Genomic DNA, 27,729 nt, shown 5'->3' on the forward strand with positions numbered 1-27,729 from the left:
GCATATGGTGTTTGTGTTGTGTTGTCACCTCTTGAGCTGGGCCAGTCAGGACACACACCCACACACACACCACAGCATGGGGTATTAGACCTACTGGCTAACTCCCCTCTCATCTTACAATAGCTTTGCTGTTCTCAGAGTTCAGAGCAGGTCACATACTGGATAGTAAAAGTCCTAGAGTGCAGATGTCCTCAGTGCGAATCAACATACTTACAGGTCATCTCGTTAATGAGAGAGGACCGTAGTGTTTTCCGCTGACTCCGACAAAGACCAGGTCGATGTGAGGAGCCATAATAAAAGGGAGAGGAACGAGTGTGAATGTTCGCTGCATGTATAATTGTGTACAGACCTTCAGACGTTCTCTCTGGTACCTGACACCTGCTCTGCTGCCCTGAACTGCCAAACACTGGCTGGTATGTTTCTGTATTTCCTTCAACTGTTTTGAAATGCATAGCTATATCAATGATTGGGTTGTGTTCGATACATCTGAACGTAACCCACCTAATATGCCAACGATAGCCTGCTGGCACACTGCCAAGGGTGATAGAGGTTCTTAGGTAAGCCTGCTGGCACACTGCCAAGAGTGATAGAGGTTCTTAGGTAAGCCAGATAACAGCCAATGTGAAATGTGCTTTGTGAAAGAAACAGTTAAAGTGATTCATTCTCCACTCAGTGCTGTCCAGTAAACTTTAAGATCTCAATAAAGGCTCTTTAGCGTGCCTGGACCACTAGTCTCCTTGGCTGGGGATACATTCAAATTCTAAAGGCAAAATCAGCTCTGAAAAGGAATTAACACAAGAATCAAGGGAATCAAGAGGGGTTATTTGTCACTCACTCATACAGGTATACAAGCAGTGAAATGTTGGTGTGACATGGTCCGCAACAATGTGCAACAGCAGCAATATACAACAAGATAATAATAATAGTACTGGACTGTAATGAAATAAGGAATATATACATTTGTATAATGATAATCCTAATAAAACAGACACGACTTAGAACCACCTTCTATTCCATGGTAGTTCTAATCAATGGAGGTGGAGGGCATAGAACTTAGGTTCACTTTTTTGTTAGGTACGTTTTCTTTAATGCACAGAATTCTATATTGAAGCAGAATTTAACGTTCATTCATGTTCAGGTAGGAACTGTGTAGATTTGAATTCAGGGTAGGTCTGACTCTGAAGTAACATTGACAAATTCAGTACATAACGCCAGGTCAACCAAGAAACCATTTTGTACTCAATCACACAACATAAGCTTTCACTTTGTTCGTACTGGCTGACTGCAAATTGAAAAAAGTTAAATATATTCAACAATAGATCTTTTTCCATTGAGGCTTTTCAACCTGACCTATGCAATAAAAGGCTAAAATCTTTTATTTCTTCAAAGTTCTTATTTGGAGTGGTGCACCGCGGTGGATCACCAAGAGCTTCAAATCCTACTCGAGGTGTTTTGCTGCATGTCATCCCCCCCCCCTCCCCCCTGGAATAAGGCATAAAAAGCCTTTTTGGGGTTGGTGAACTGTAAGTCTCAATCTTTTCTGCATGCCGCTAATAAATTACCATCAGGAATGTATGTTAAGTCAAGAGCAGCTCAATTCTTTTCATCTGCTCTATTACAGCATAGCATCTCAGACAGGCATATCATAATGAATCCATCTCAAAATTCACCTATAGTAAGGGAACTAATTCTGTAATGCTCTAGTTCAACTGACAAAGCCATTCTGTCTCTTTCAGCCATAATCTCTGTAGGCATCTGGAGTTTTATAATGAGAACGCTGATACCTTTTCAGTCTTTATCTCAGCTCTTCTTCTCAATCTAGGATCATAACGTGTTGGACGTGTGCTTTTTTTTTAAAGAGGTCTTCCTCCTATGGCGGTGGTACCACGGGCTGTGTCCATGCTTTTACTGCTGGTGCTGTCATTCCCAGCGGTAGGCTCCGTCCCCACACAGCACCTGTGTGGCTCTCAGCTGGTGGATGCGTTGTACTTTGTATGTGGGGAGAGGGGTTTCTTCTTCAACCCCAACCACACAAACCATAAGCGAGATCTGCAGCCCCTGCTCGGTAAGACCAGAGAGGATTTTAACCAGGGTTCTTCTGCTTTTAATTGTCTTATCACCAGTGGGGATGTTTTAACCCTGATTCTGGTCAGACTGACTTAAATACATGCATTTCCTGTTGGGAAATATAAACCGTCTGATATGTTTGACATTCATGTTTGATAATATCACAAATTACCAATTTAATGTAAAGTGTATGTTAACTGTATTGACAATACAAAATGTAAAAAAGTTGTAAAAATGTAACATCATTTATATGCAAAACAGTGCCGCCATTATCAAAAGATCACTATAAATCAGCCAATATTGCACTTAAAAATAAGGTTTAGAGGGTCAAGGAGCACAATGAAACTATTCTTAAAGTGATCACATGTACCTGTGGCATGCTGGTGTGCAAATGAGTGCTGCCATCTGCAAAATAATTGCTCAGCTTTCTTCACCTATGTGTTCATAAAAGATGTCTACTTGGCCAATATGAGCTTGTGGCACGTCTAAGGGGCTTGTGGGGGTGCTCAATCCATTCCATAAGCTATGCAAGGACACCTACCTACTTCATCATTGGTGTGGGGAACAAGAAACGGATAATCAGTATGCACTTGGTAAGGGGATGGCTGCACCATGGTAATAGATGCATTTCTGTTGTTCTTATGTTTATCACAAAAAGGAGAGACTCTTAGATCACCTTAGAAAGTTAAGGCCAAATTTAATGGACATGCCCATTGAAAAGTAGGCAATGGATTCAGCACACCCACACACCTCTAGTTATAAGTCCTACAAGGTTATATTGTCCAATTTATATTTTTCCAGTTTTTTCACACCAGGTCTTCTCAACTTTGATTGGCTACCACAAAGTTTCCCAGAGCAGAAGCGTCAGCGCTGGGCAATACAGGCAGCTGCCAGCCCAGTTGAGCCTTTGCCCACTGCTGAATGACGGAAAAGTAATTCTCAACTTTGATTGGCTCCAACTAAGTTTCCCAGAGGAGTTCAGACGGAAGTAATTGAGGTGTTAGAAGAGATCTTTATGAACACATTGGTGGAGAAAGCCATTATATTGCAGATGGCAAAAAAAAAAAAGATTGCTTGACAATTGGTAAAAAACGTGATTATATTGTAACGGCAGCACTCATTTGCACACCAGCATGCCACAGGTACATGTGATCACTTTGAGAATAGTTTCATTGTAATGCTTAAAACATAGGTCTAGACACCTTATTTGTTCAGTTAGGTGCAACAGTGGCTGATTTAGTGAAAATAGATGTTTTGATAATGGCGGCACCAATTAACATATAAATGGTATGTGACCTTTAGACAACTTTTTAACATAATTTCGTACATATTTTTTCTAATCTAGAGACACTGATTAGAAGTAAATTTCCGGGGGTGTATGATACCGCCTTCTTCCCACTAGCAGTCTCTACTACCCACTGTGTTCAAAATTCAAGTTCAGTCTAGTGAGAATGCCAATTTGTAAGTCAGCTGGAGAAAGAATGTTTGGGGTCATTCAAACTATCATTAGCTTCTAGCTGCCTCTCTTGAAGTTAATTGTGACATGTTCTTTTGGTTTCTTACCAAGACCCTCTCCAGCATCAGATGTTAGCAAAGCAACAGACATTTTTAAATAAATTGTGTACTCTCAAAGCAACAGACATTTTTAAATAAATTGTGTACTCTAAAGTTCCTCATTATGTTCTCCCAAAAATATTTGAATCTTACGCTACAAAGACCTCAAAGATCCGACAGGGGTTCTGAAGTTAAAAAAAAAGTATTCTGTATGAGTTCTGCTCATGCAGAATATTGGAAATGTAGCCTGCAATGTAGAGCTGTGTAGCATCCAGTAATGCATCCATAATGAACGAACACTCAATAGCAATGACTGTTCTTGGAATATATAGCTATTTAACATAACATATAATTTACACCTTTATTTTTAACTTTGGAATCATATGCTACGTTCATGCACCGCAACTGGAGAACTTGCATAACTACTAAAGCTACTACATAGCCATGGGTTTTACACTAAACTGAATAGCACTGATAACAGTCGACTCACACATGGCTATGGAAACTTGTCAATTTCAAAGGGTTCCCGTCTAAGCGGCCTAGACAGAAGAAACCGAGGGAGGCCTTGTCTGGACACAATAACCCCAAGGTGAAGCGAGGAATTGTGGAGAAGTGCTGTCATAAGCCTTGCAGCATTTACCACCTGGAGAGCTACTGTGCATGACTCCACAGACACCACTTATACAAGTCTTTAAGTGCCACTGTGGCCAAATACATAGTGACTATGTATTATCAAATTCTGACAATAGCAAATAAAGCAGCTTGAGCTTGACTGAAAAGATTTGACGTTGCGTGTCCTTTGTGGCTGGAACTCAGTGTGTTTGTATTTATTATGGGTGTATAATGTGTCTGGTTACAGTGCGAGAGTGCCCTCTACTGACTGCAGTGGGCCATATCCAATTCAAAGTAATTCAAATAATACCTGTCAATGTCAACTGAACATTTATTTCACAGAATTTTTAAAACACTCTTGACTTAATATATATAAAAGTCTTGAAAAGGAAACATTAGGCTATTTTCAAAGGAAAGCCATTTCCTTACAAAAGAATAGACAATGTAATTAAAAACCTGCATTGAAAAGCAAACATTGGTATAATTTAAAAAAAAATAAAAAAGTAACATTAAAATTGTAAAACAGATGAAGTAACATTAAAATTGTAAAACATTGATGAAATCCAAAATGTTGACCCCATCTACAAATAATGATGATTTCCTGGAGGACAGAAGAGAAATGATTAAAATACTGTACTATACTTTCATTAGATTTTTCACAAAGACTCACTGAAAATCCAAATGGTGATTGTCAAATGGTTACAGTTATCCCTGCTCAAGAGATTAAATTCTCTTTAATCTACATAACATTGTTCTGTCTATGAGGAGACTGGTGTGACACGGCAGGCGGTCGGTCAGTTTAGCACTACTCACCACCGTCTCGGAGGGCGACCGGCGTTTCTGGCTGTGTGTTCTCTTTGGTGTTGTGCTGAAAGGCTTTGCTGGGATCAAACCTGCGGCGGGCGGCTACAGGGAGCTCCGACTTCAGCTGTTCCAGCTGGGACTTCTGCCGACTCACCTGGGAACGCAGATTCGACACCTCCTACAAAAACACACAGTATGAAGGGAAGATTCACAACGAAGCTAGAGGTAACATAAGCAAAGCCATAAAGAATCAACTTCTGCAGACACAAGTAGTCAGCAAATTAGAGTGGAGAGGAATGACAGCAACCAAAGCATTATGCAACCAAAAGTGTCTAAACTGAAAAAATGCATGATATAATAGTGTGTGTGTCACTAGCGTGTGTACATAGTGTCACTTGGACAAATAGCATAGAAAAATAATGTAATTGAAATGATGTTAGTTATTACTCAGACTGGTGGTGGTGAACCACAGCCATTGGCCAATGGCCAGTCATGTTCATACAGTATAGTGGGTCCCCTGATAATGGCATCAGTTTCCACCCAGAGTAAGCCTGAAGTAGTGTGTGTGCGCGCGCGCGCGCGCGTTTCACCTGTTTAAGCGTGAGGTTCTCGTCCTTCAGCTTCACCATGTGTTTTATCTTCTGTTTGTGATTCTGATGTCCCAGAAGACGAGCGTAAGCTCCAGCCAGACGGTTCAACTCCTCCTGGTTAGAACCGTTTACGTTGAGCAGTGCGTCTCTTTCTGCAGCGAAGCCATTAAGCTGTTCCTGTATGAACAAAACAACTAATTGTTATTTACAAGCGTCAATTACTGAAAATTCAAATTGTTATGGATCAGTTTTTTTTTTTAGCTTTTAACATTTTCTCTAGGGAAAAGCTCACCTGGAAGGGCTTGACTTTAGCCAACAGCTCATCATATCGTTTCTTCCACTCGGAACTTTAACAGAGAACAGAGAAGTTAAAATAGGTATTCGTTTCATTAGTCGGGGGTAAATCTGCTGTGAGGCAAGATTTGTGCTTTGAATGTGTCCGATGGTGAACATAATGCTCTCTGACAGTAAGTTTGAGGAGCCTGCAGGGTGCAGGCATTTTTTAACAGTTGCAGCAAGGTGCAACTTGTCCAACTATCCAAGCATTATGGTGAACCAGACTCTGCCGGTGATCTAATTATTGGCTCAGGAATGCGACAAAAACAAAACAAATCTCCATGAATTCAAAGCTTTATGGGGTGATTGATAGAAAATAAGTAATTTTTTATGTGAACTACTCATTTAAGGAATGTTTTACAAACAAAGATTCTCTGTTAGTTAAAGACATCACCGGGTAGATGAACGATAAAAATGAAGTCATTTCTTGGGTGAAGTACTCTTTTAAAGAAGAGATTAGAAAGGAGGTTTTGTAGAGTTTGTTTGGGCAAGATGTTTTGGAAAAACTTTTGAGCAGCAGAAGAAGCTGTTGGTTCTGCAGTTTGACCATGTACAATAGTAGAAACGGCAGTACAACCCACACATTATGGGACGGAATTTTACATTTCTTTGGAATTCAATTCCTGGAACATAAGGGATGCTGAACATGGTCAGACTACGCAGGCCTTTGTCAGCTATCATATTATTGTTAAAAGGACAATCTACTTGACATGTTGTATAATGCAGAACTTGATACATAAACTCTTAAAGACTACCCCCCTCACCTGTCTTGTGCTTCAGCTACTTGTCCCTCAAGGTCCTTTCTCTGTTCTAACATTTCCCATTGCAGGGTGACCTTCTCCTGAGCCAAAGTCTCCACTTGATCCTGCAGTTGGTCGTGGCTTGCCTCTACAGACTTCACCTGTTCTGTAAGTTGAAGAACCAGGGATGCATGACTTGCCTCTTGAGTCCTCTTCTCCCTACAGTACAGTCAAGGAAACGAAAACATTACAAATGACTCGGGACATGAAAAAGTTGTGCTCGGTACCAAAGGAAAACTCAAAGTGCGATAAGTTGTACGTACAGCACCCATTCTTCCTGAGCTGCACGGTGTTTGCGGTCTGCCTCCTCCCTCAGCTTCCTGGAATCATCCTCTTTCTGCTGAACTGTGCTGATCATCTCGTCTTTCATCTCCCGAGTGACTCGCTCCACCTCCTCCTCCAGTGTTCTTGACCTCTCCTCTGCTTGCTGTAGAGCCTGTTTAGTGCTGGAATTGGGCCATACTGCCATCAATGCATGCAATTGTCTATTCACATATTCAGCCAAATATCTGACAGAAACAGACCATTTGTCCATTAATGGCTATGGCTTTGTTTATTTTATATTTCATGTTCGTTGGCTAAACAGCATTGCACGATTGTCATGGACGGTTGAATTAATCAATCTCTTTTCCAGGGACTATTAGAGTAGATACTTGTTAAGCAACATTGACATTTATCTTTAAAATTATTTCAAAAGTATATTAATTAATTTCATGTATAAACATGATATACAGTACGTTTTGTTACGTACGTATAACTGTAGATGCATGGTGAATACTGTCAGTTTCAAACAAGCCACAACCATCACATTTCAATGCAATGGATATGTATTCCTCCGACATTGTTGTTGGCAATGTTCAGACAATTGGATAACCTGGCTTTTCAATCAGAGCAGTCAGTGTGCGCTCTGAATGCTCAGCAAAGCCCTTGAATTTTGACCAGTGAGCACAGTCAGGCACGTAATTATAAACGCACCCGTAGGGTGTTGGATTACTTATTTCAGTAAGACCTACAAGTAGATTTTCATAACACATTGAAATGAATAGAATCTAAAGAAGTCCTTGAAAATCTAACAAACCATGATATGCTTTGCCATATATATGAAAATTATGGGAAGTTATGTCAAGTATATTTTGAGTCATGCCAGAGCACCATTATGGTCCTTTAAAGCCCAATTTATACTTTGCACAACCATATCAATTGACAACGACGCATTTTCAACTGAAAACACTTTTCAGTTGAAAACGTGTAATCTTTGTCGAGGGACAAGGTTGTGTGACAAAGATTTAGCCGGTCATTCTAGCTGTTAAAATGCAAAGGTCATGAAAAAGAAAGCCCATTAATCAAACTGACGTTTCATTATTAAGGTTAAATACAGACAGTCACCTCTCCAGCTCAGCAGCAGTGTCTCCTGTCTTGTGGAGTGAGTCTGTGTGCTGTTCTTGAAGGGTTTTCATAGCCATCGAGTGGTTCTCTTCCAACGCAGACATCTCCGTTATCTTACTAAACAAGTCACAAACAAAAGGTTTGATGAATCAAAACAAATATTAACAATTTCATCATGCCAAAAACTGGGCTTGTTCCACCAATCAACTGAATTTCTAGATTTCCTGTGTAGCATTTAGTTTGCCACACTGTGAGACTCATACGGTCAGGTAGATGGTACAAACACATGACATGTATTGTATCGAGGTAAAGATGGTACAACCAGAATAGATGGACATGTGGCTCTCTTGAGTGTGTGGGGGGGCTGATGCCAGAGTGACCAGCCAACCCACCCTTCTCCTCCTCCCTTTCAGAGACCGGATCCTGGGGCTGCTGCCCTGGCTGGTGGAGGCTTCACTGGCTTGGGCTGCTTGACAGCTGCCAGGTTGCGGTCGCAGCACTGCTTTCCCACCCTCCGGTTGCCATTTTGGGGGGACCCCCCCCCCCTCATCTTTCTTTACTAGTAGTGTAATATTTTTTCACCAGCACAAAATGTTTGTCTGATACTGACACATTTGTGGTGTCTGTAGCTTCTTTTTGTCCACTTATCTATTTTTCTTTTTGCTTCAATATTCAAAACTCACTCAGGCTAGGGCCAAAATACAGCAAGCTAGCTGGCAACTTGGTTTTATTGGCCGGTGGCTGATATGACAATTGGTTGCATTTTTAAAATATAGGGCACATCAATATTTTCCAAACATGTATGGTAGTTTCCAGAGGTAACCGATTCTAGAAATTTAAAAAAAAGATTTCTGAGTACTAGTACCCTGTTTGAGAAACACTAAGCACTAAGGGAGCACCGTTGAGTAATCACATCTTTTAAAACAAACAAAAAAGACAAAATGCACTAAAATACTGGTCCATTTTCACATTAAATTAAAAGAGGATTTGCCTGAGTGCCTGGTTTAGATCTTTACCTGTCAAGCAGGGCCCTGGTTTCATTCAGACGTTTCTCCAGCTCTGCATGGTCCTGCTGGAGGCTCAGGAACCCTCCCTTGGTCTCCACCATCATAACTCGGCGAGTCTGTTCCTGTTCCTCCATGGCAGCCAGATCTCCCAGCACCTCCTCCATTTCATCCCTCAGGTCCTTCATACGCTGGTCGGACTCTGCCTTCTCCTGGTGCAGCAGGACAGACAGAGAGGCGACAAGGGCCTACAGGAACACAATGACACATTTTAAATCACTTGAACTTATACCCAATCTATACGCACAGTGCGTCAAAGTGAGCTTGTAGATCGGACATTTTCGAAAAATATTTGTATCGTTTTCTAAAAATACGTTTTTGTGTGTGCATACAGTATATAGGTATCAGACAACAGTTTTTAATACTTTTTTTACTACCAATTTGACATCAAATTAATACCATCACTTCATCAAAATTATCCAATGTAATCTAATCATCTAAAAGTCATCAGCAATCCGTTATAGCAATGGCAAAGCAGGGTGGTAAACTGACAGGAAATTGTTGGAAGGAGCGGTTGCACACATTGGTAAATATATTTTAAACAGGTTAGCACCAGTTATGGCCTTTTTGTTCCTCAATCCGAGACTAAGATAGTTTTGTTTGTTGTTTGTTGTAACTATACACATAGCAAGCCCAAGCGGTTTATGATCATTTGAAGTTTTACTGAATGATTAATTATATGCCAGTCACAATGCGTTAATTATATATACTGTACACATCTATACTATATATCCTTTATTTTAGATAATGGTGTTGTCCAGAGGGCTGGTATTTCTCTGCTCCTCCCCAGTCTCATAGCTTCATTATTCTGTCTTTTCACAATTAATCATTTTCTCCACTCGACTTCTGTTCTGCGTCTGAATCAATTTAGTCTTCTTTTCCTCTTGTTGCTTTATATCTTGAATGAGCTGTCCTTCATGCATTCATCTTCTCCTTTTATCTCTGTGGTTCTTGCATCCCACGTCTCCCTTTCTAATATCTCTCTTCCTCTTCTATTTGAAACCATAATATCGACCACAATCCTGACATCTGAAACAAGCTATACATTTGTACTGGGTTAACTAGAACATTATAGCAATAGCTGAATGGGTAGAGAGGCCGCCTGGGAAACAGCGTCCCGGCCCTGGTCTATGTGTCCCTGAGCAAGACACTTAACCACTAACTGCTGCCCCAGTAGCGCCCACTGCTCCCGTTACTTAGGATGGGTTAAATGCAGACGACACATTTCACCGTACGTGCAAATATACACTGACAAATACTCCAAATGATGAGGTGCGGACCAAATGATTATTTTTATGACATGACATAATTCCTGTGGCATATCAACTGTTCTTTCAAATGTAATAGAACTGTCAATCTTTCTCGAAGTAGGCCGTCTCTCTGGCGTGTCTGTCAGATGCAGTCAGTCAGTTCTTAGGACATCACAGGAGAGTGTGTTTTTTACCCTGCCTATCCCGAGTGGGTTGCGGGATGTGTAATAGGCCTGCACAATATACCGAAAATGTATCATTGCAATATCAACATGTGTAATTAGGGATGGGCATTTGGACGTTTTTTGGTAAACGTTTAACCTTTGGAATGTGGGCGGTTAACAGTCTACGTCTCTACGATGTCATCTCAATAAATAAAGTTGCAGTCCCATGTGTGGGCAGTTCAAATAGGGCCTAAAACATGTATTGTAACATATATTAGGTCTATATCTGATTTTGTAATGTTTTTTCTTTATTAGGTATTGTATGAGGAACAATTATAGATTATATTTAATAATGTGATTTATTCCATTAATATTCTGTTCAGTGACACACATTCCGGTTACCTTTTCTTTCTGCAGCTGCTCAGTTAGAGCAGCGTGATCTTGCTGAAGACGCAGCTGTTTGCTCTGCTCCTCCCTCCCGACTTCCTGCAGGGCGCTGAGCTCCGTCTCCAGTTCCTCCACTCGCCTCAGGCCCTCCTGCTGTGTCCTGCCTAAAACCAAAGACAGAAAATAAAACACGGAACAAACTCAACTCTAAAATGTATTTGAATCCAAGAAAATAAACTCCACAAAATGTGGCATTTGATTTGGTACGCACTAATGGCTTCTTCGTAGTGCAGGCGCCTCTCTGCGAGTTGGGATGTTCTCTCATCCACTTTCTGCTCCGTTCTCCTTAGCACATCTCTCAGTCTGGTCAGCTCTGTCTCCTGTTGGCTCACTTTACTCAGGGACTCCTCAAGGGCCTCACTGGTCTGTGTCATCTGGGCCTTCATGTCGCCCAGCGCCTCCTCTGAAGATCTCAACTCCACCTCACAACTACTCAGTCTCTCCTCGGTCTCTCTCAAAGTGTGCTGGGAGGCCTGAAGCTTTTGCTGCCAAGTCACCAACTCCTCCTCTTTCTGCCTCACAACAGTCTGGAAGTGTTGTAGTTCTGCAGTGCGCTGTTCCACTTCTCTCTCTAGTTCCCTGTGCACAACACGCATCAAATTAGTGTCATGGATGTTTTAGAGCCTAATACTCAGCAGTGCGGCCATGTTGCTTGCCAAAAAGAACCGATCTACAAGCTAAAGTATCGTGATACGCTGTTAGCTGGTAAATCAGTTATTTTCAGCTAACTGGCGATTGCTTACAATAGTTTCTCCTGCTGGATCTCTGTTGCGGTTCCATCTGGCTCTTCCCTCTCATTACACTTCCGCCGAAGGTCCTGCAGGCAAACAAATCAGAGTATTGTATGAATTCACATAAATGGAGATATGTATATGTTACAGTACAAATGCAAAACCAGTAAGATCATCGTCGGTGTGGGTGACGAAGCAGAAGTCTGGGGGTTGTTAAAACGTGAGCTAGCCGACAGCAGACTGTTCGGTGCCTTTCCGGCCCTGGCCTTGGGTGAAAAACCTTTTTTCTTCCGACCAGGTCCGCGGGAAGGAGGACGCGCTTGTGCATCTCGTGGCCTTGATCCCTCCTTCACATGCCATTTTAGTTACACATACGTGATATACCTGACATTTAGTGCAGTTTAGCCCCCAGAAGATTGCGATATTTTAATAGTATGGCCAAATCAAATGTAATGAAATAGGCATGATAACCTAGACTGATTGTGTAGTTTGTTCAGATTAAAAACTACAGCAGGTTCAAAACATGGCAGACAGTATAATACCGACCTTATAGTTTCACTGATTTATGCAGCTGCATTGAATCAAATGAGGTACAATTAGGCATAGATATATATACACGTAGATACGTCATTGGTTGCTTCTTTGGAGCGATGCATATATTATGGGGACTTCTAATGCATGCATGCCCCATGTATGCCTCTCCACAATTAAAAATCATCATAACTAACTGCATTCTCAACCCATCTTCAAGTGGTTTGGTTTGATAGGCTAACAGATTACATTTTAAATGTGGGTTTCATACCAAAACACCATCAGATCTTATGTAGTAACAGTAATGGTTATTAACAGAAAGGGGTTTTAGTCTCAACTCTCGTCTCAAGGCACGTCTTGTATACAACTCAGGCATATTTCTTGCACAGGAGTTATGGCTAGGTTTCCCTGGCAATAAGGCAGCGACGTTGATTTACAATCGCCAAATGTGGCATCTTCTTATTTTATGTCTATGGATTTAGGTGTTAATGTACATTGATAATACTGTTGAGCATCTATTTATTTTGAACCCGGTTTACTGCGCAAGTGCTGACATGTTTTGCCATGATCTAATAGAGCCTGCCTGCTAACTTGCTAAGGGGATAAGTTGAATCTTGACCTTCAGGTCAGATCCTGTGTCTAGGTGAGACATGACCTTTGACACAATCAAAGTTTCTCAATAGAAGAGCAGGGAGACAAAATACAACCACCCCATTATAAGTTATATCGTATTAACATACTCTACCATACAGATAGAACTAACTTACATTTTTAAAAACCTACATTTTCTAATGTAATTCATTACATTTTAATTCTAATTAATTAATGCTAAATGAATAGTTCACCTGGATCTCATCGTTGGCCGTGTCTAGGTAGTCCTGCAGAGCCCTTACTTCTGCTCTCAGTTCCTCCATCAGCGCTGAAAACATAGGTATAAAAGTCATAATGTAGGGCAGGGTGATATGGACTAAATCAAATATCCAGAAATATTTGACCAAATACCTCAATATTCTGATTATACTTGGGATGACTATTGGTTCTTTAACAAAATATCTACACAACAACATTTTATAATCATAGTAATGCAAATATAATAACTAAGTGGGTGAAGGCAAATCACTTTACTGTAATTCAGCCTTTCAAACCATTACAGACAACACACTTAGTTCAGGACTCACCATGCAGTCTATCCATCTCATTCTCCAGCTCTTCATTCCTTGAATTAGTTACTTGCTGGAGGTCCTCTGTGAAAAGTAAATTAAATTATAGCCCTTGCTATTTTAGTTACAATTTTAGTTCATTTGTGACCAGGTTATGACCTTGCCCTTTCCCATTTTGAAGCCTTTGTAATTTGCTTTGTCATGTACTAATTTTAACTTACAAAATCTTTACAAAAAAGGTAACCTGCTCCGCTGGTAATCCTTACCCAGATCCCCGTTTTGGTCCCTGAGAGTTGTGAGCGCAGTTCTAGTGGTCTGCAGGTCCATTTCCAGCACCTTCAGCTGTCCTTCTGTAGTGATGTGCAGGTCACTTAACTCCTGATACACAAACACAGAAAACCCGTACAGTAGTTTACACTTCAGCACAAGCCTGCAAATGTTGAAGTGTGATGATGATTGTGGTTGCACTGCCTTTCACTGTGCAAGGTCATTTGTATTTTGCTTTATTCAATGACGACATTATAGGTGTACACAGTTGGAAGAGAACCAGGGAAAGTACATTTGCGTCTCCCATACCTTGTTTTTAGCATCCAAATTGTTCCTGGCCTCCATCAGTTCCATCATCAGAGAGTTGATCTGTTTCTTTGTTGTGTCAGCAGAGGCCTACGGATGAAATAAAACACACTTCTCATAAGAGGTTTAAATATTTATAAACACAACCAAGGGCGAAGGAGAGTATAGAAGTCAGATAAGCGGACCTTGTTCTTCAAGAACTTGTTGGCTTTCTTGAGCTCAGCCAGTTGTCTCTCCAAGGTGGCCATATTAGCAGAGAGGGCCGTCTTCTCCCGGACTGCTGTCAACAATTTTGCCTGCAGCTTTTTAAGGTCTTCCTCCAGGGACTGAAGATGCTGGTCCTGCTCCCCACGCTGTTGTACCAAGGAGCGGATCTGGGAGGAAGCGGGTCAAATAGATCAATAGATTTACGGACAAACTAGAGAGAGACCCGTTACTGAACAAACATTATATAGCAATAGATAGAGCAACAGATACTCGTTCGCCAGATTACTATTAGAATAGAGTTGAGCTTTTAAACAAAAATGGGGTAAATAATACTTGGTTGATGATGTGCGAGTTACTTACCTGCTTCTCCAAGACACTCTTCAGTTTCATCTCCATTGTAATGCCACTTCGCCCCTTCTTTGCATTTGACCCTTCCACCTGTGTTTGTCCAAAGAGTGGGATAATTCATATTTCGATGAGAACCATAGAAACACATTCATTTTATCTCTAATTAGAGTAAATCCAGAGGGGTTTCAGGTCTGGGACTCTGGGCTCATCTCAAGATAACCAGTTAGAAAATGACAGACAGGTCATTTTGTTTTGCATTTTAAATGCTTGGCTGCTTTTTTAATAGGATATGATTTTTGGGGGTTTCTAACCACTTTAGAATTGTGTAACATGAGACCCTGGGTGTGACTAAAAAAAACGAAGATCCTAGGAGGGACCAGGGTTAATATGAAAGTTGTCTTCGACAAATATTGATTTTAAAGACTTTTCCAACCAAGTATTTGGTGTGCCATAGTGATATTGTATGCATGACGGAGCAAAAGTCATCACTGTCTGTCCTGTTACTTTTGCTGACATCGGGGACCAGGTTGGAAAAAAAATAATGTTCTCACTTTTACTTAATGTTATTCTTTGGATTTGTTGACTTGAACACAGTCCACCCACCAAACCACAACTTACAAGGCGATCAACAGACATGGTTCTGCCGCGGACAGGTGACATGCTGACACTTCTTGAGGGTGAGGGTGAGGGTGGTGGTGGTGGTAGTAGGTCCCCTGCAGCTGTAGACAAAGAGATGATAAATCATGGAATAAAGCAAAAATAAAACGTCATGAATGAAAATGTAATGATGATGTTTATCATTTTAAACCCATGTTGCTGCTGTTCTACATACAGCCAACAAGTTGAATAAATCACAGGTTGAGGCTTTAAACTTTGCTCTTATGACATTTCTGAGACCATTCATGTTTATGGAAGATGCTTCTAAACTTGTATTCTATTGCTAGTTTGACCACTTCAAATACTCTTTCATCTTAACATGACTGAAAATAGATGATCTACAAGCTCACAACACGTCGCAGCATGTTGTGAGCTTGTAGATCTGGTATTTTCGGTGAACGACATGCTTTCATAGAAGACATGCTTCTATGGAATCCAAATGGCTGAAATCAGTCGTGCCGACTGAGAACTTTAATGCATGATGTCAAGACATCCAGCTTCCATGGTAGATATCATTTAAGGACTTGAATGTCTTTTTTACCCACCGTCCTTGGTGGGTCTGAACCTGTCAGATCTGTGGAAGGTCACAGCTCCCTTCGGCTGGATGGGTTTGATGTCATAGTCTCCAGGAGCTGGAGCACAGCCTGGGGGTAAAATAAAATAAAACAAACGTAAACTCCATAGAACGATGGTGTTGCTTGCTGGAAAGTTGCGACGAGTAGTTCGATGTATATCTAGCCTTGGATCAAGACTATCATAGACTCATTTCATCGATTTTGAAAAAGTCAGACTGGATAAAATCTATGATAGTCTTGATCCAAGGCTAAATGTATATCTGTTATGTGGAGTATAAATCAAAGACAGGGCAACAGGTAATTTTAATGCTGGGTTATTAAAGTTGTGGAAAATATTTCGGCTATAATGGCGTACCCAAATTAAGGACGGCATGTCAAGTGTTTATTAAGTATTGAACTGATATAGTAGATTACTTTTTGTTTAGGGCACACTAGTTTGGGAACAAGTGTCACAGCAACAGGCTCTATGCACAGCAGCCATTTCGGAGCAAAATTGGGCCTCTTCTTACTTCCTTCACAGGTGTTACCAATGATACTAATGAAGGCTCTGTTCCATTCTGGTCAAACAGAGTCAGGGAACGCTGAGCCATCTTATTAGCATTTGGGGCCTAACAACAACATGCCAATGTAAGCTGCTAGCCACCTAAACTGTGGGGTAAAGCAGAGCCAAGGCTATGGTGTAAAGTAACTTTACTCAAGCACTGCGTTTGAGGTATGTTTTACTTAACTGGAATATTTCCAATTTTCAGTACTTTAACTTCTACTCCATTACATCTGAGGCAAATATTATACTTTATCTACACTAAAATGTAAAACTTTAGTTGCTAGTTACTACAAAACACGCATTATCTGACTTCTATTACTCATCTTCGCCCTTGGTTGTGTTTATAAAATGCATTAACCACTTTCTCGGCCATTTTCTTTCTTTCTTTCTTTTTCCTTTATTCATTCAGGGAAACCCATTGAGAGCTAGCTCTCTTTTTCAAGGACGCCCTGATAACAAACATTTTAATCACATTACAATGTCACAACTAATTTTAAAAATAGGACGATCTACAAGCTCACAATGCCTAGCATTGTAGATCAGCCATCAACATTTGAAAACTTGAGAATACATTTTGATACCAATACTTTTGCTCAAGTATTTTTTTTATTCCGGACTTTTCCTTGTAACAGTATTTCTACATTGCAGTATTGATACTTTTACTTAAGTACAAAATGTGAGTACTTTTTCCACCACTGCGTTACGTTAGCATAGGAGGGTAACAACACTGGATGTGAGGCTTAGCTGCTACCAAACAGTAAGTAAGCTGCTACTAAACTAAACAACATTACTGAACTAATACTCACCCACATGGTCGTCAAATCGTTTGCCTCTGGCAAAAGACATGGTTGAAGTACAAAACCAATCAAATGAAATAGCGAATAACGTCAGATACGCGGTGCAGTAACAGACATGGAAGAACAAACAAAACAAACGTCTGTGTGTTTGTAAAATGGAGCCTGTTTGATTTCAGCGCAGCGCCAGCTTTTCAAATTGACGTCACACGCGCTTCTAGCCAATGAGCTCCTCGTCAACAGATGACAGCCAGGGTTGCCATGTCTGCTTATTATAAGCGACTTTGGGTTTATTTTTCTGTGAAGTTGCTTGTAAATATTGGTGGTTGGGATGTTTTGGCCTTGTTTCTAAAGTTCTAAACTGGGCTTGCTTCCAACTTTTTTTGATTACGATCTAAACCAGTGGTTCTCAAATATATGTATGTGTAATAATGTTTCATGTTTCTTTTCATAGACCTGGTTGCTTATTTCTCACAGAATCTGGTGACACTGATGACAGCCTTGAGGAAAGCCTCTCAGCCAATCAGAAAGCCTGGTGATGCGCGGTTAACCAATCACTCCTTCAACTTCTGTTACCAATGATACTAATGAAGACTCTGTTCCATTCTGGTCAATCAGAGTCAGGGTGCTGATATTGTGCATGTTGGCTCACTGGAAACACTGCTACACCAGTGGGACAAAAATGTGGGTCCAGGAACCCTCATGGTTCCTTAAGGGGTTTCCAAATGGACCCTTACTTGGTTCCATTTGTACACTCTCAGAGTTATAATGGGGTCGTGAAAATTGAAAAATCTGAGAACCACTGTGCTACACTAAATGGAACAGAGCCTTCATTAGTATCATTGGTAACACCTGTGAAGGAAGTGATAATATGGCTGCTGTGCATAGAGCCTATTCAAAATTGACTTGAGTCAAAGTACAGGTATCAAAATGTACTTATGGTACCAAAAGTATAAAGTATGCAGAATGTCCCGTTTCACAAGATTTCAAATGAATACATTTAGTGTGACACATTGTGAGCTTGTAAATCGGCTATTTTCAAATGAACGAAATGTATATAGATAGGGCTGAAGTGGATAATGTTATTCTGCACTGTAATTAGTCGTAAATTGAGTAAATTATGCAGTAATCTACAATCGTATGTCCAGTAATCTGTACAATAATAATGTACTGTCAGATCTTCCTTAATCTGTGGACTAATCTATAATCATTTGTTCAGTAATCTACAGTCCGATGAAATCTGTAATGTATTCCACAAATATGTGTAGAGATCCACTATTAGACAACAGAGAATCATGCGGTAGTTTTAAGATAATTTTCAATCCCACAAATCAAATGCCACTAATATCACCCTTTCATGATTTTTAGTTAGATATTTTTATTTCATGGAAATACAACATAATTTAAAATCCTTCACAGGACCATTATTGTTGTACATCTTATAGTCTTTTCTCTTTTTTTGTATTTCAAAACATGGTCACTCATACAACAATATAAACAAAACCTCATGTCACAAATGGAGTCATTGATGACAATAAATTACACTTGCCATGCTAAGGTTTGAAGATGATGCATTGGTACCGTCATTCTTATTTTATTATTTTCTTCTTCATTAGATTAACCCTTAAATGAACAATAAGTTGGACCTGTGTGAATAAATATAATAAAAGTACCACTGGAATTACAAAAGAAGCTTTCTTCATTCAAAAATGGAACAGATAAAGGTAGACAAAACCAAGTGGGTGTTTGTAAGTTTTTCCTCTCAAGATTTCACACAATTTTGCTTTATAAGAAAAAAATAGGGACTATTTTTTGCATATTTTGATAACACTGCTAAATCTAAAGCAAAATTCCAACAATACTAAATACTGAATATATTTGGGGAAACTTCCCTTGAGAGGATTTTCTTTTGTTTATTTATTCTTCCTAAAAAGGGACATCATTTCCCTTGGGGGAGATTTAAATGTACAGTCAGATTAATTTGCAGGTCTTCTTTCCAGACCTACGTTCATTCACACTCAAAACTGGTTAATCTAGTACAGCATTGACTTCATACAACCTAGAGGTATTTTCTCAAATGTTTGTTTCTTTGTTTTTACCCTTGAAAAAAAGTAAACACATTTTGCGCAGATGAGGATGTGTCTTTAAAAATGGTAAACAATATCACTGTATTCATGTACAGAATATAAAAAACGATTCAACAAACTGACAAAAGAGAGAGAGAGAAAGAAATAAAAAGAGCTGATGAGGTTTCCGGTCAGTAGAAGAGGCAAGTATACATAGAGTAGGATGTAAATTAAATTATCAATAATTAAAAACAAGAACAATTACAACACTCAGAACACTTCACTTCTTTGTGAAATTTACAGAGGGGGTGGTACCCAATCAAAGGCAAGAAAACCTGGAAAGCGGGTAATAAAAAATAAATAAATAAAAGAAAACCAATGAATGACGCTGTTACCTCATTCCTTTCAAAGCAGGGAGGTGTGCTGTGAGGTGATAAGTACTGAAATGTACAGTATCGCTAGAAACACACCGGTTTGAAGTGGTTAAAGGTCTGGGTCATAGCACAAAAATAATGAGGTCTGTAGCAATATTACAGCAGTTGTAGTAGTACTTATCAGAACACCGCACAGGACTTAAACCATCAATCACTGTAGGCTACAATACTCTACAAAATTAGTCATTGAGTTAATTGGGTATATACGTTTTTTAACCCTGTTTGGTTAATTGATATCCCAAATGTTAATTGGATTTCATCTGCAGGGTCACTGGACAGCTTCTGAATGAACACGAAGACAAAATTAGGCATAGAGATTATAGTGTACAACTAGTCTGTTGGCATTTGTGTCAATGAACCAATCCACAGGTGTACAGCCATTTTCAATAAGGGGCAGGCATGCATGAGTCTGAGTGACAGCCACACGGATAGGAAAAGTTAAAGAAACGGAAGAAGAAAAAAACGGGAAATGGTGTCAATATTACACTTCCACCATTGGTCTCATCCACGTCATAAGTTGCTAAGATTTTGGAGGGGTTAGGGGTTCAGAGCCACAAATACAGAGATGACAATGTCAAGTTGTAGCTTTTCTACCATACAGTCCTATGGCCGTTGTAGCTTCAAGGATTATTAGAGACATTCTGGACCCGATGACAAATTCCAAGGTAATTTGTCTTGGTATACTTTGTGCCAACATGGGAAACACTAATATACCATCAGAGTACATCTGTAGCTCTGAATAACGGACCGACCAGTGAGAGGCAGAATGTGGATCACAGCTATGGAGAGTGTGTGTGTGTGTGTGTGTGTGTGTGTGTGTGTGTGTGTGTGTGTGTGTGTGTGTGTGTGTGTGTGTGTTAACTTGTGCAAGGGGTGTGTCTTCAGCAAGTGGTGGCCAGGGATTGGTGTATAGGAGGCTGGAAGCAGCGAACATGCTCCACGGTGGAACTGTCCGTCTCCACGGCCTTCATGTACTTGTTGAGGATGGCAAAGATCTCATTGTTCAAGATCTGGTACTTCCTGATGCGATCCGCCATCTTCTTCAAGGGCTGTGTAGGGGTGAGAGGTGGGGGGAGAGATAAGGAGAGTAAGAATAGAGGATGTACTGTATGCAACCACTTAGAAAACAGAACGTAACTGATCATTTATGACCCAAAGCCTGTGTGATTGTGCATGTTGTGAGTGTTTAACGAGTGTTTACAGCGTATCGTTTTTTTCCACAAAAAATGAAGGCCCTACTTCGTCTTACGACAGTGTTGGGCAAAAGTAGCAAAAATGGGCAATCTACAAGGTCACAATATCTGCTATTTTGGAAAGTGAAAGTTGTTAAATCTGTCTGCAGGTTTTATAAATACATTATTTAAGAAATGAAAAGTATTACTGTGTATACTTTTTTTTTTTTTACTTGTTTGTATTGTCCTTTGTGTTAATGGTACAATAAGATACCAGGGTTGTGGCTCTTTCGGAGCGGGAACTTTGGGGGGGTGGGAGGGGTAACATACATTCACTGTTTTTGTATGCCTTTTGTTATTGACCTGTATGTGAAAATATAAAATAAAAAAACCTTGAACAAAAAACAAAACAAAAAAAGTATTAACAAGAGCTTGTGACTAAATCTTTTTTTTGTCTAAAAACAAAACAAAAACAACAACACTGTTAATCATAAAAAGAATAGAAATCCATTAGAAACCCACCACATTCTTGATGATCTCATCTTTGCCATCCTGTCTTTGCACCTTGAGTAGGTGATAACAGAAGTCAAAGAGATCGAAGCGGCGCTGCTGGCCCAGCAGAACGATGATGGAGCAGCCGGCCCAGTTCAGACCATCACCAAAGCACTGTCTGGAAGGTGAAACAACACATACACATATCATTATACAGACCCAACAAACACTCCAATACAATGCTTTGATTTCATCACAGATTTTCAAAGAGGGGGCAGCCCATAAAATAAATAAATACATGAATAAATGGGCATGTCATTTCTGTCAACATTTAAAAAAAAAAAAATCTAAAATAGCAGATCTACATGATCACAACATGTCGTGATGCGATTTTCTTTTTGTTGTTTAAGCCATTTTGCAATAGGGGTAGCCAAAGGTTATGTTTTTTGGGGGGTACTTTGAATGGAAATGTTTGGGAGCCCCTGTCCTACATGACAAAGAGCTTGTGTCCACCAAGGTATTTCTGTCCTGAGCACAGCGTATGTTTTTAATCATTTTCGATGGGAGCGCCACACAAAAACAAAACACTTTGGTGGAAACAGGGCACCCTTAGCAGGACTAAAGAACTGCATTTAGACAATGTATGTAGATTGACATGAATACAGATGTGTGCACACATATTCACACAAACGCAAAAGCGTGAGCATAATTTTCATCACTCACTCTGCTGTAAACTCGTGCGTGCCGACAGGGATGCAGTAGACAAACTGCATGGCGCTCCACAAGCGGTGAAACTCCATGCATTCGTCCACATGCATGACTCCGTTGGTGGGCGGGGGCCCACGCCACACGGCATCCTGCAGGAAGCTACGGATGCGCGTCAGAATGACCTCGAACATGGAAAGGCCACAGCAAAGACGCTCTTTGGTCAGCAGGTCCCCCTCACGAGCGATGGCGATTTGCTGAGGAAGACAGCCGTGGTTCCGGAAGCAGGGAAATGTCAAGGAGAGAACAGGACATACGCAAATCAATTATCAGAAGAATATGTTTCCAGTAGGGCTGCAACTATCGATTATTTTCTTGACGATTATTCAATCGCTTTTTCGATTAATTGAAATATATAACGAGAAAGACACACCCTATGCAAAATACAGCTTCACAGAGAAGCTGATTGTACACGTGCTGATGTCTTCAGCCTAATTCATCGTTGCCACAAAAAGGACACGTATGGACATGCACAGGGTCTGCACAGACACACAGTGGGCCCAAAAGCGGACCATGACTGGACATCATTTTTAGTGTCTGTGTGATCTGCCAATAGGAAATGTCTAAAATAGAGTTGGTATGCTTTGAGAATACTTGACAATGGAAGGCAAAAGTCAGCGGACAGTAGTGAAGCTGACTGAGTTCTCAGTAGTTCACAAAGTGGGCTCCAGGGACCCTCAGCGTTCCTTGAGGGGGTTCTAAATGGACCCTTTCAAGGTCTGTAACTCTGAGAGTGTGCAAATAGAACCAAACCCACTTGTACACTCAGAGTTATGGGTGTCCTTGAAAATAAAAAGTTTGAAAACCACTGGTCTTGAGGGATTGTCTGTCCTGGCATCCATGTATGTGTATGCTCCGTGTGTTCATTGCTAGTAATGTAAGCACCTTATGTCTGCGTGCCTCATGTGTGTGAGAGCATGGGAGGATGAGAGCAGAGGTGGGTTAGAACTCACCTGTGGGGTTCCCAGCCTCTCAATCAGAGGCACGAGGTGAAGAGGAGCATATTTGGCCTCCAGCCTTTTCATCCTCACTTCAAGGCGCTCTCCCTCTGTACACCAGCAAGAGCAAAAACACACACACACACACACACACACACACACACACACACACACACACACACACACACACACAGTGTTGAATCTGTCTTCAGTATTGTGTGAGAGAAGCTAATAGGCCTGAGTGTTCTGAACTTACCTTTGATGTAGACTCTGGGCAGAATGTTCTGGAAGGGCGCTGCATGTAGCAGGTCACACACTTCCTCCTGGGACTGAGGTTCAAATAAACAAAGAGACAGGTTCTCTAAAACAACAAGCCTCTCAGACAGTATACACTAGTAGGAACACTTAACTGTATACACACAGTAAATGTCTAGTTTTACTCTCTCAGAGTTCAGATAACACTCAAGATGTCGCTGTGTATAGAGCATGCATTTAAACACAGCAGAAAGCACCACCTCTGATTGTGCACAGAGTTTCACCAGAGCTGAGATCAGAACTGGCCTGCATCTTTGCTACTTTTTTGTATAAGACTGAATCAGAGGGAATTTTGCGATATGACTTCAAATCAATATAACAATTATTTCTAACTTTTGCCTCGATTACGAGCGCTATAAGAAACCGGTTAATTGCCTAGCACACTGCACAGAAAATGTCTGTTCATCATGACATAACCATAGTGCAATATTTCCAGGATATAATCTGCTCCACTGCCTGCACCAAATCCTGTCTCATCTGGTTTAGCACCTACAGGTCACATTTACACTACAACCATTCACTAATCTCATGAATCACTTGATTACTAGGAATGATGTGGTTAAGAAAGAGCATACTTCAGAATTAAGCTCATATACTAGTGTACCATGTCACACAGTGGCTGTGTCGTAAAGGGAAGCTGATCCTTCTTGCTTTTCCTGGAATAACCCTAATGTTCATGTAACTGGACGTTCTTGTTAGGTTGTATTTATATTGATGGTTTCTTAGACCAAACTAAGCACCACACTTTACCCTGGCTACAAGAAGAAGATTAAAGAAGAAAAAAGAGGGCATGCAAGGAAATGGCACACTGCACCACACACTCACACATCTATGGATAAAACCATTACACTTCACTACACAAACGTGCTACGCATTCACAGACCATGGCAGTCAAAGAGAAATGATACAGAGTTAACAGTTGGCTAGTGTTAGATGAGAAAGGCATGCAGTATGCAGGCAGAGGCACTAGACTGAAACAGAGATGCACCGTCACCTCTGCCATGGAAGCATTCAGCATCATACCTACTGAGTAGATTTTTATCTAATGAACCTTTTCTTCTATATATAGTATTCAAATGTGTGTGCGTGTGTGTGTGTGTGTGTGTGTGTGTGTGTGTGTGTGTGTGTGTGTGTGTGTGTGTGTGTGTGTGTGTGTGTGTGTGTGTGTGTGTGTGTGTGTGTGTGTGTGTGTGTGTGTGTGCGACCTGTGTAATTTATTTTAAGAAACATTTACTGAAATCATTTGAGCTAATTTAACAATTTTAGCAATTCTTTGTGAATATTCATAAGCAAACAATGTGGACCTGTTGCCTCCATGGCTGGAGGTGAAACTCTGTGTGCCAAAGAAGGATGGTGAAAAAGAAGAACACAGTGGTGCAAACCAATGAGAGAGAGACAGAGAGAGAGAGAAATCTAGTCTCTCGTGTCATTATCAGTGACAAATACTAAATCCTTACCACCTGTGGTAGATGCCAGCGTGTAATGAAAAATACAGTTGCATTTCAGAAAACAGATTAAGTTCAAACTCACACAAAGGAACGCTAGGGATCTGTATCCAATATGCATAGGCTCAGAATATCGTGTTCTATCTAAATCAACATCATAAAGAAACATTCAATCACCCAGTTAACCTCTCACCAACACACTTCTTGATCATTGTACTGTACAGCTTTGAATCTGTCATGACATTTACAAATAACTCTGCAATTAGCAGTCCCTGCTGAGCATGCATTGAAAGAACGACAGAACGACAGCAAGAATCATGACAATAATATAATAATAAAAGAGAACTTTTTTAAAGCTACAATCCGGGACTTATTCATATGAACAAAATATTATTTTAACCAATCTGTGTGGTAGAGTATGTTAATGCTGCTATATCGTACTATCATACTATAACATCCTACTATCCTATCCTACTATCCTGCAATATATAAAATACAAAGTAAAAGGAGGACAACAGTCTGTTCCCATCCAAATCCCCCCCTGTGTGTTGACTACTCGATCTGAACGTGCACATGTGCAATGACCATTAGCATATAAAGGGAGTGAGAAGGCCGAACACTAGCACCGAGAGAGAGAGCTGGCTCAACAGTGCAAAGTTAGAAAGGATGTTGGTTTAAATGCATATCAAGCATCAGACCCACCAAGACTGGGCTTCACATAGTCAATGTAGACATGGGGCACCAATATGCGTGTGTGTGGTCAAAGTGTAGAAGCTTAAATTACAATACGGTCTCATCAATTGTGTTGGCAACAACCCACAGTAGCACCAATCGATGGATGGCAACTTTTATACAGTTACGTGGCATCATGCATTATTCTCCTCAGTGGGTGTGTATATCGAAGCAGATTTTTTACTTCTACCAAGCTGTTTATAAGCAGTTTTGCCATGGGCTATGGGATCTGTAGTTCCAGTTGCAGTCCCAAGTCTGCACATAGTTTGGGTGCATGTATCCCCAGGTATGGACCGGTACAATAGAACTAGCACATAGGCAGTTGTTGGACGTGTTCTAACTATTGAGAAATCTCCATTGAGAAATGTAGATGCTGGTGTCAGTTAGGACAGTGACTTTTGATAATGACAGTCAAGTTATTTACTGTAGTTTGGACATGCAATTACTGCAATTAATAGACATAAAACTAAAGGATTGTAGATTTAAGACATGGGAATTTGTTAGAACACGGACAAGGGGTTGGAGTGTCTCACCAAAGCTTGTTCGATGAGCAGGCAGAAGAGGATGGCGTTGCCAACCTCCCTCAGGCTCTGGAAGACGTCCGTCTTCAGTTCTGCATACTCGATGATGTCCTTGAGCTGGTGGTGGAAGAACTCCAGGATACCTGGTATGTCAGAGAGAGAGACATGTGTGTGAAACCTGGACACCATTTTAACTTAAGAGGATATAGAAAGGAGATAAACGTTTATTCATCTATTTGAGGATGGCTACGTTTCAGCAGCAGGAGCAATATATATATAAAACTAGAAAAAGTGCTCCTCGGAGCACAGGTCTCCGCCAGGTCAGGTAGGTTATTGTGGTTATATTTGGATAAAATCGGAAGGAGTAATATAAAAAAATGTGTTTTACATAAGTCGGCCTGCTGGTGGCGCTATAAAAGGCAGATGTGAAAAATGCAGGGCAAAGGTTTTTCCTTGACCTCTAGGGAGTGCACATACAAAGTTTTACACAGATTGGTGCAGTTAAAGGTACAAACATGAATCGGCCTGTTATAGCGCCACCATGAGGCTGAGATTGCATGCTGTGTTCATGGTTTTAGGCATTTTGTTCAAAACGGAGTACTCCTGCAAACTTTGGAAGCCATTTTGTGTACCGATTTGCGGGATTTTTGGACAAAATCTGTAGGGGTACTGTCAAAAAATATGTTTTGCACAAATTGGCCTGTCCTGGTGGCGCTATAAAAGGCCCATGTGAAAGATTTGGGGCAGAAGTTCGGAATTGGCATCCAGGGAGTGTGTGTGCACAGTTTCGTTGCGATCAAGCCTACGGTGGCGGAGATTAGCTGGTCACAGACGGACGGACGGACGGACGGACGGACGGACGGACGGACGGACAGGGGGTAAAACATACTCTCTCGCCATGCCTTTCGGCCTGGCGTAGACAAAAATAGAATACAATTCAAGCCAAAACTCCTTCAGAAATCCTTATATTTCACAGTAGTTATTCCCGTCATACTTTATTCTCGTCATGGTTTTGTTTTGGTGAGATGGTGTAATGCAGTGGTTCTCAAAAGTGGTGTCTGCCGGGAACCCCCAGGGGCCATCAGTTTAACCACTTGAACGTATACACAGTACATTAGCTATTTGAAAATAGCGGATAAAAAAAATCACAACGTGTCACGACTCACGATGCGCCACGTTGTGAGCTTTAATTATCTACCTATCCTTTTTTTAAATGTATCTAAAAACATATGACAAAAGTGAAATCTTGTATGGGGGTCCCAGGCACAACATATTTTCACATGGGGGTCTGCAGCATACATATTAATGTTGGGGTCTTTGATATGAAAAGGTTTGAAAACCACTCGTGTATTGTAACGAGGAGTGATCTCACTGAGGTTAGTGCTTGGGAGACATGATGAGGATGGAGGTGATTCTATTTCTGTGCATGTGAATCAGAACAGTGTCAGTGGGTCGGGTCTACGCGACTGTCCTGACCCACAATGTGTCTAGGAATCAGCTGCCGCCAGTTGAGGGCTTCATTAACTGCTGATAATGCTAATAATAATATGATCATCACATGCACAAAGCCATGTAAGAAAGAATGCAGAGTACAGACAGTCAGAAATCTACAGATTACTAAGCCTTGATGCGATGGCCTATCTGATGAATACTTA

The 27,729-nt window shown here is 40.7% G+C and overlaps 3 protein-coding genes across 5 annotated transcripts in view; 1 reads left to right on the plus strand and 2 right to left on the minus strand.

Annotated features, from left to right (window-relative positions):
• Window positions 1–1,872: 1,872 nt before the first annotated feature.
• Window positions 1,873–4,285, plus strand: LOC311033958 (insulin-like; the record flags this gene model as incomplete). The annotated part of the gene is made up of 2 exons (XM_084041696.1): window positions 1,873–2,065; window positions 4,143–4,285. 2 exons carry the CDS (start codon window positions 1,873–1,875, stop codon window positions 4,283–4,285), a joined length of 336 nt encoding a protein of 111 aa, XP_083897822.1.
• A 371-nt stretch (window positions 4,286–4,656) lies between these two features.
• hmmr (hyaluronan-mediated motility receptor (RHAMM)) lies at window positions 4,657–17,337 on the minus strand. Its single transcript, XM_084086064.1, has 20 exons — window positions 17,207–17,337; window positions 15,827–15,925; window positions 15,243–15,343; window positions 14,637–14,714; window positions 14,255–14,443; window positions 14,073–14,159; window positions 13,763–13,874; window positions 13,515–13,580; window positions 13,182–13,255; window positions 11,818–11,891; window positions 11,286–11,653; window positions 11,030–11,178; window positions 9,166–9,401; window positions 8,150–8,266; window positions 7,027–7,209; window positions 6,728–6,922; window positions 5,920–5,974; window positions 5,628–5,804; window positions 5,047–5,215; window positions 4,657–4,834 (listed from the first exon to the last, which is right to left on the minus strand). Exons 1-20 carry the CDS (start codon window positions 17,244–17,246, stop codon window positions 4,815–4,817), a joined length of 2,589 nt encoding a protein of 862 aa, XP_083942190.1. The 5' UTR covers window positions 17,247–17,337; the 3' UTR covers window positions 4,657–4,814.
• Window positions 17,338–18,571: 1,234 nt separating this feature from the next.
• cyfip2 (cytoplasmic FMR1 interacting protein 2) overlaps window positions 18,572–27,729 on the minus strand; it is a 36,390-nt gene continuing 27,232 nt past the window's right edge. For 2 of the 3 annotated variants that reach the window (XM_084041087.1, XM_084041089.1), the window contains 6 exons: window positions 26,087–26,217; window positions 23,318–23,390; window positions 23,077–23,171; window positions 22,082–22,320; window positions 21,389–21,536; window positions 18,572–20,743 (listed from right to left, as the gene is read on the minus strand). In XM_084041087.1, the coding sequence (XP_083897213.1) occupies window positions 20,576–20,743; window positions 21,389–21,536; window positions 22,082–22,320; window positions 23,077–23,171; window positions 23,318–23,390; window positions 26,087–26,217 (854 nt within the window). In that variant the 3' untranslated portion in view covers window positions 18,572–20,575. Of the gene's footprint in view, window positions 20,744–21,388; window positions 21,537–22,081; window positions 22,321–23,076; window positions 23,172–23,317; window positions 23,391–26,086; window positions 26,218–27,729 lie in introns of those variants that run through there. The other variant, XM_084041088.1, reaches the window with a different exon arrangement.

Source organism: Gymnoscopelus microlampas (genome assembly GCF_963454915.1).
Source record: "Gymnoscopelus microlampas genome assembly, chromosome: 18".
Classification (NCBI taxonomy): domain Eukaryota; kingdom Metazoa; phylum Chordata; class Actinopteri; order Myctophiformes; family Myctophidae; genus Gymnoscopelus; species Gymnoscopelus microlampas.

Coding starts and splice junctions, on each gene's coding strand:
- hmmr (XM_084086064.1), bottom strand. CDS start 17,246: ATGTCTTTTGCCAGAGGCAAACGATTTGACGACCATGTGG. Junction 15,926..17,206: donor ACGATTTGACGACCATGTGG/GTGAGTATTAGT, acceptor TTTTACCCCCAG/GCTGTGCTCCAGCTCCTGGA. Junction 5,805..5,919: donor CTAAAGTCAAGCCCTTCCAG/GTGAGCTTTTCC, acceptor TTGTTCATACAG/GAACAGCTTAATGGCTTCGC.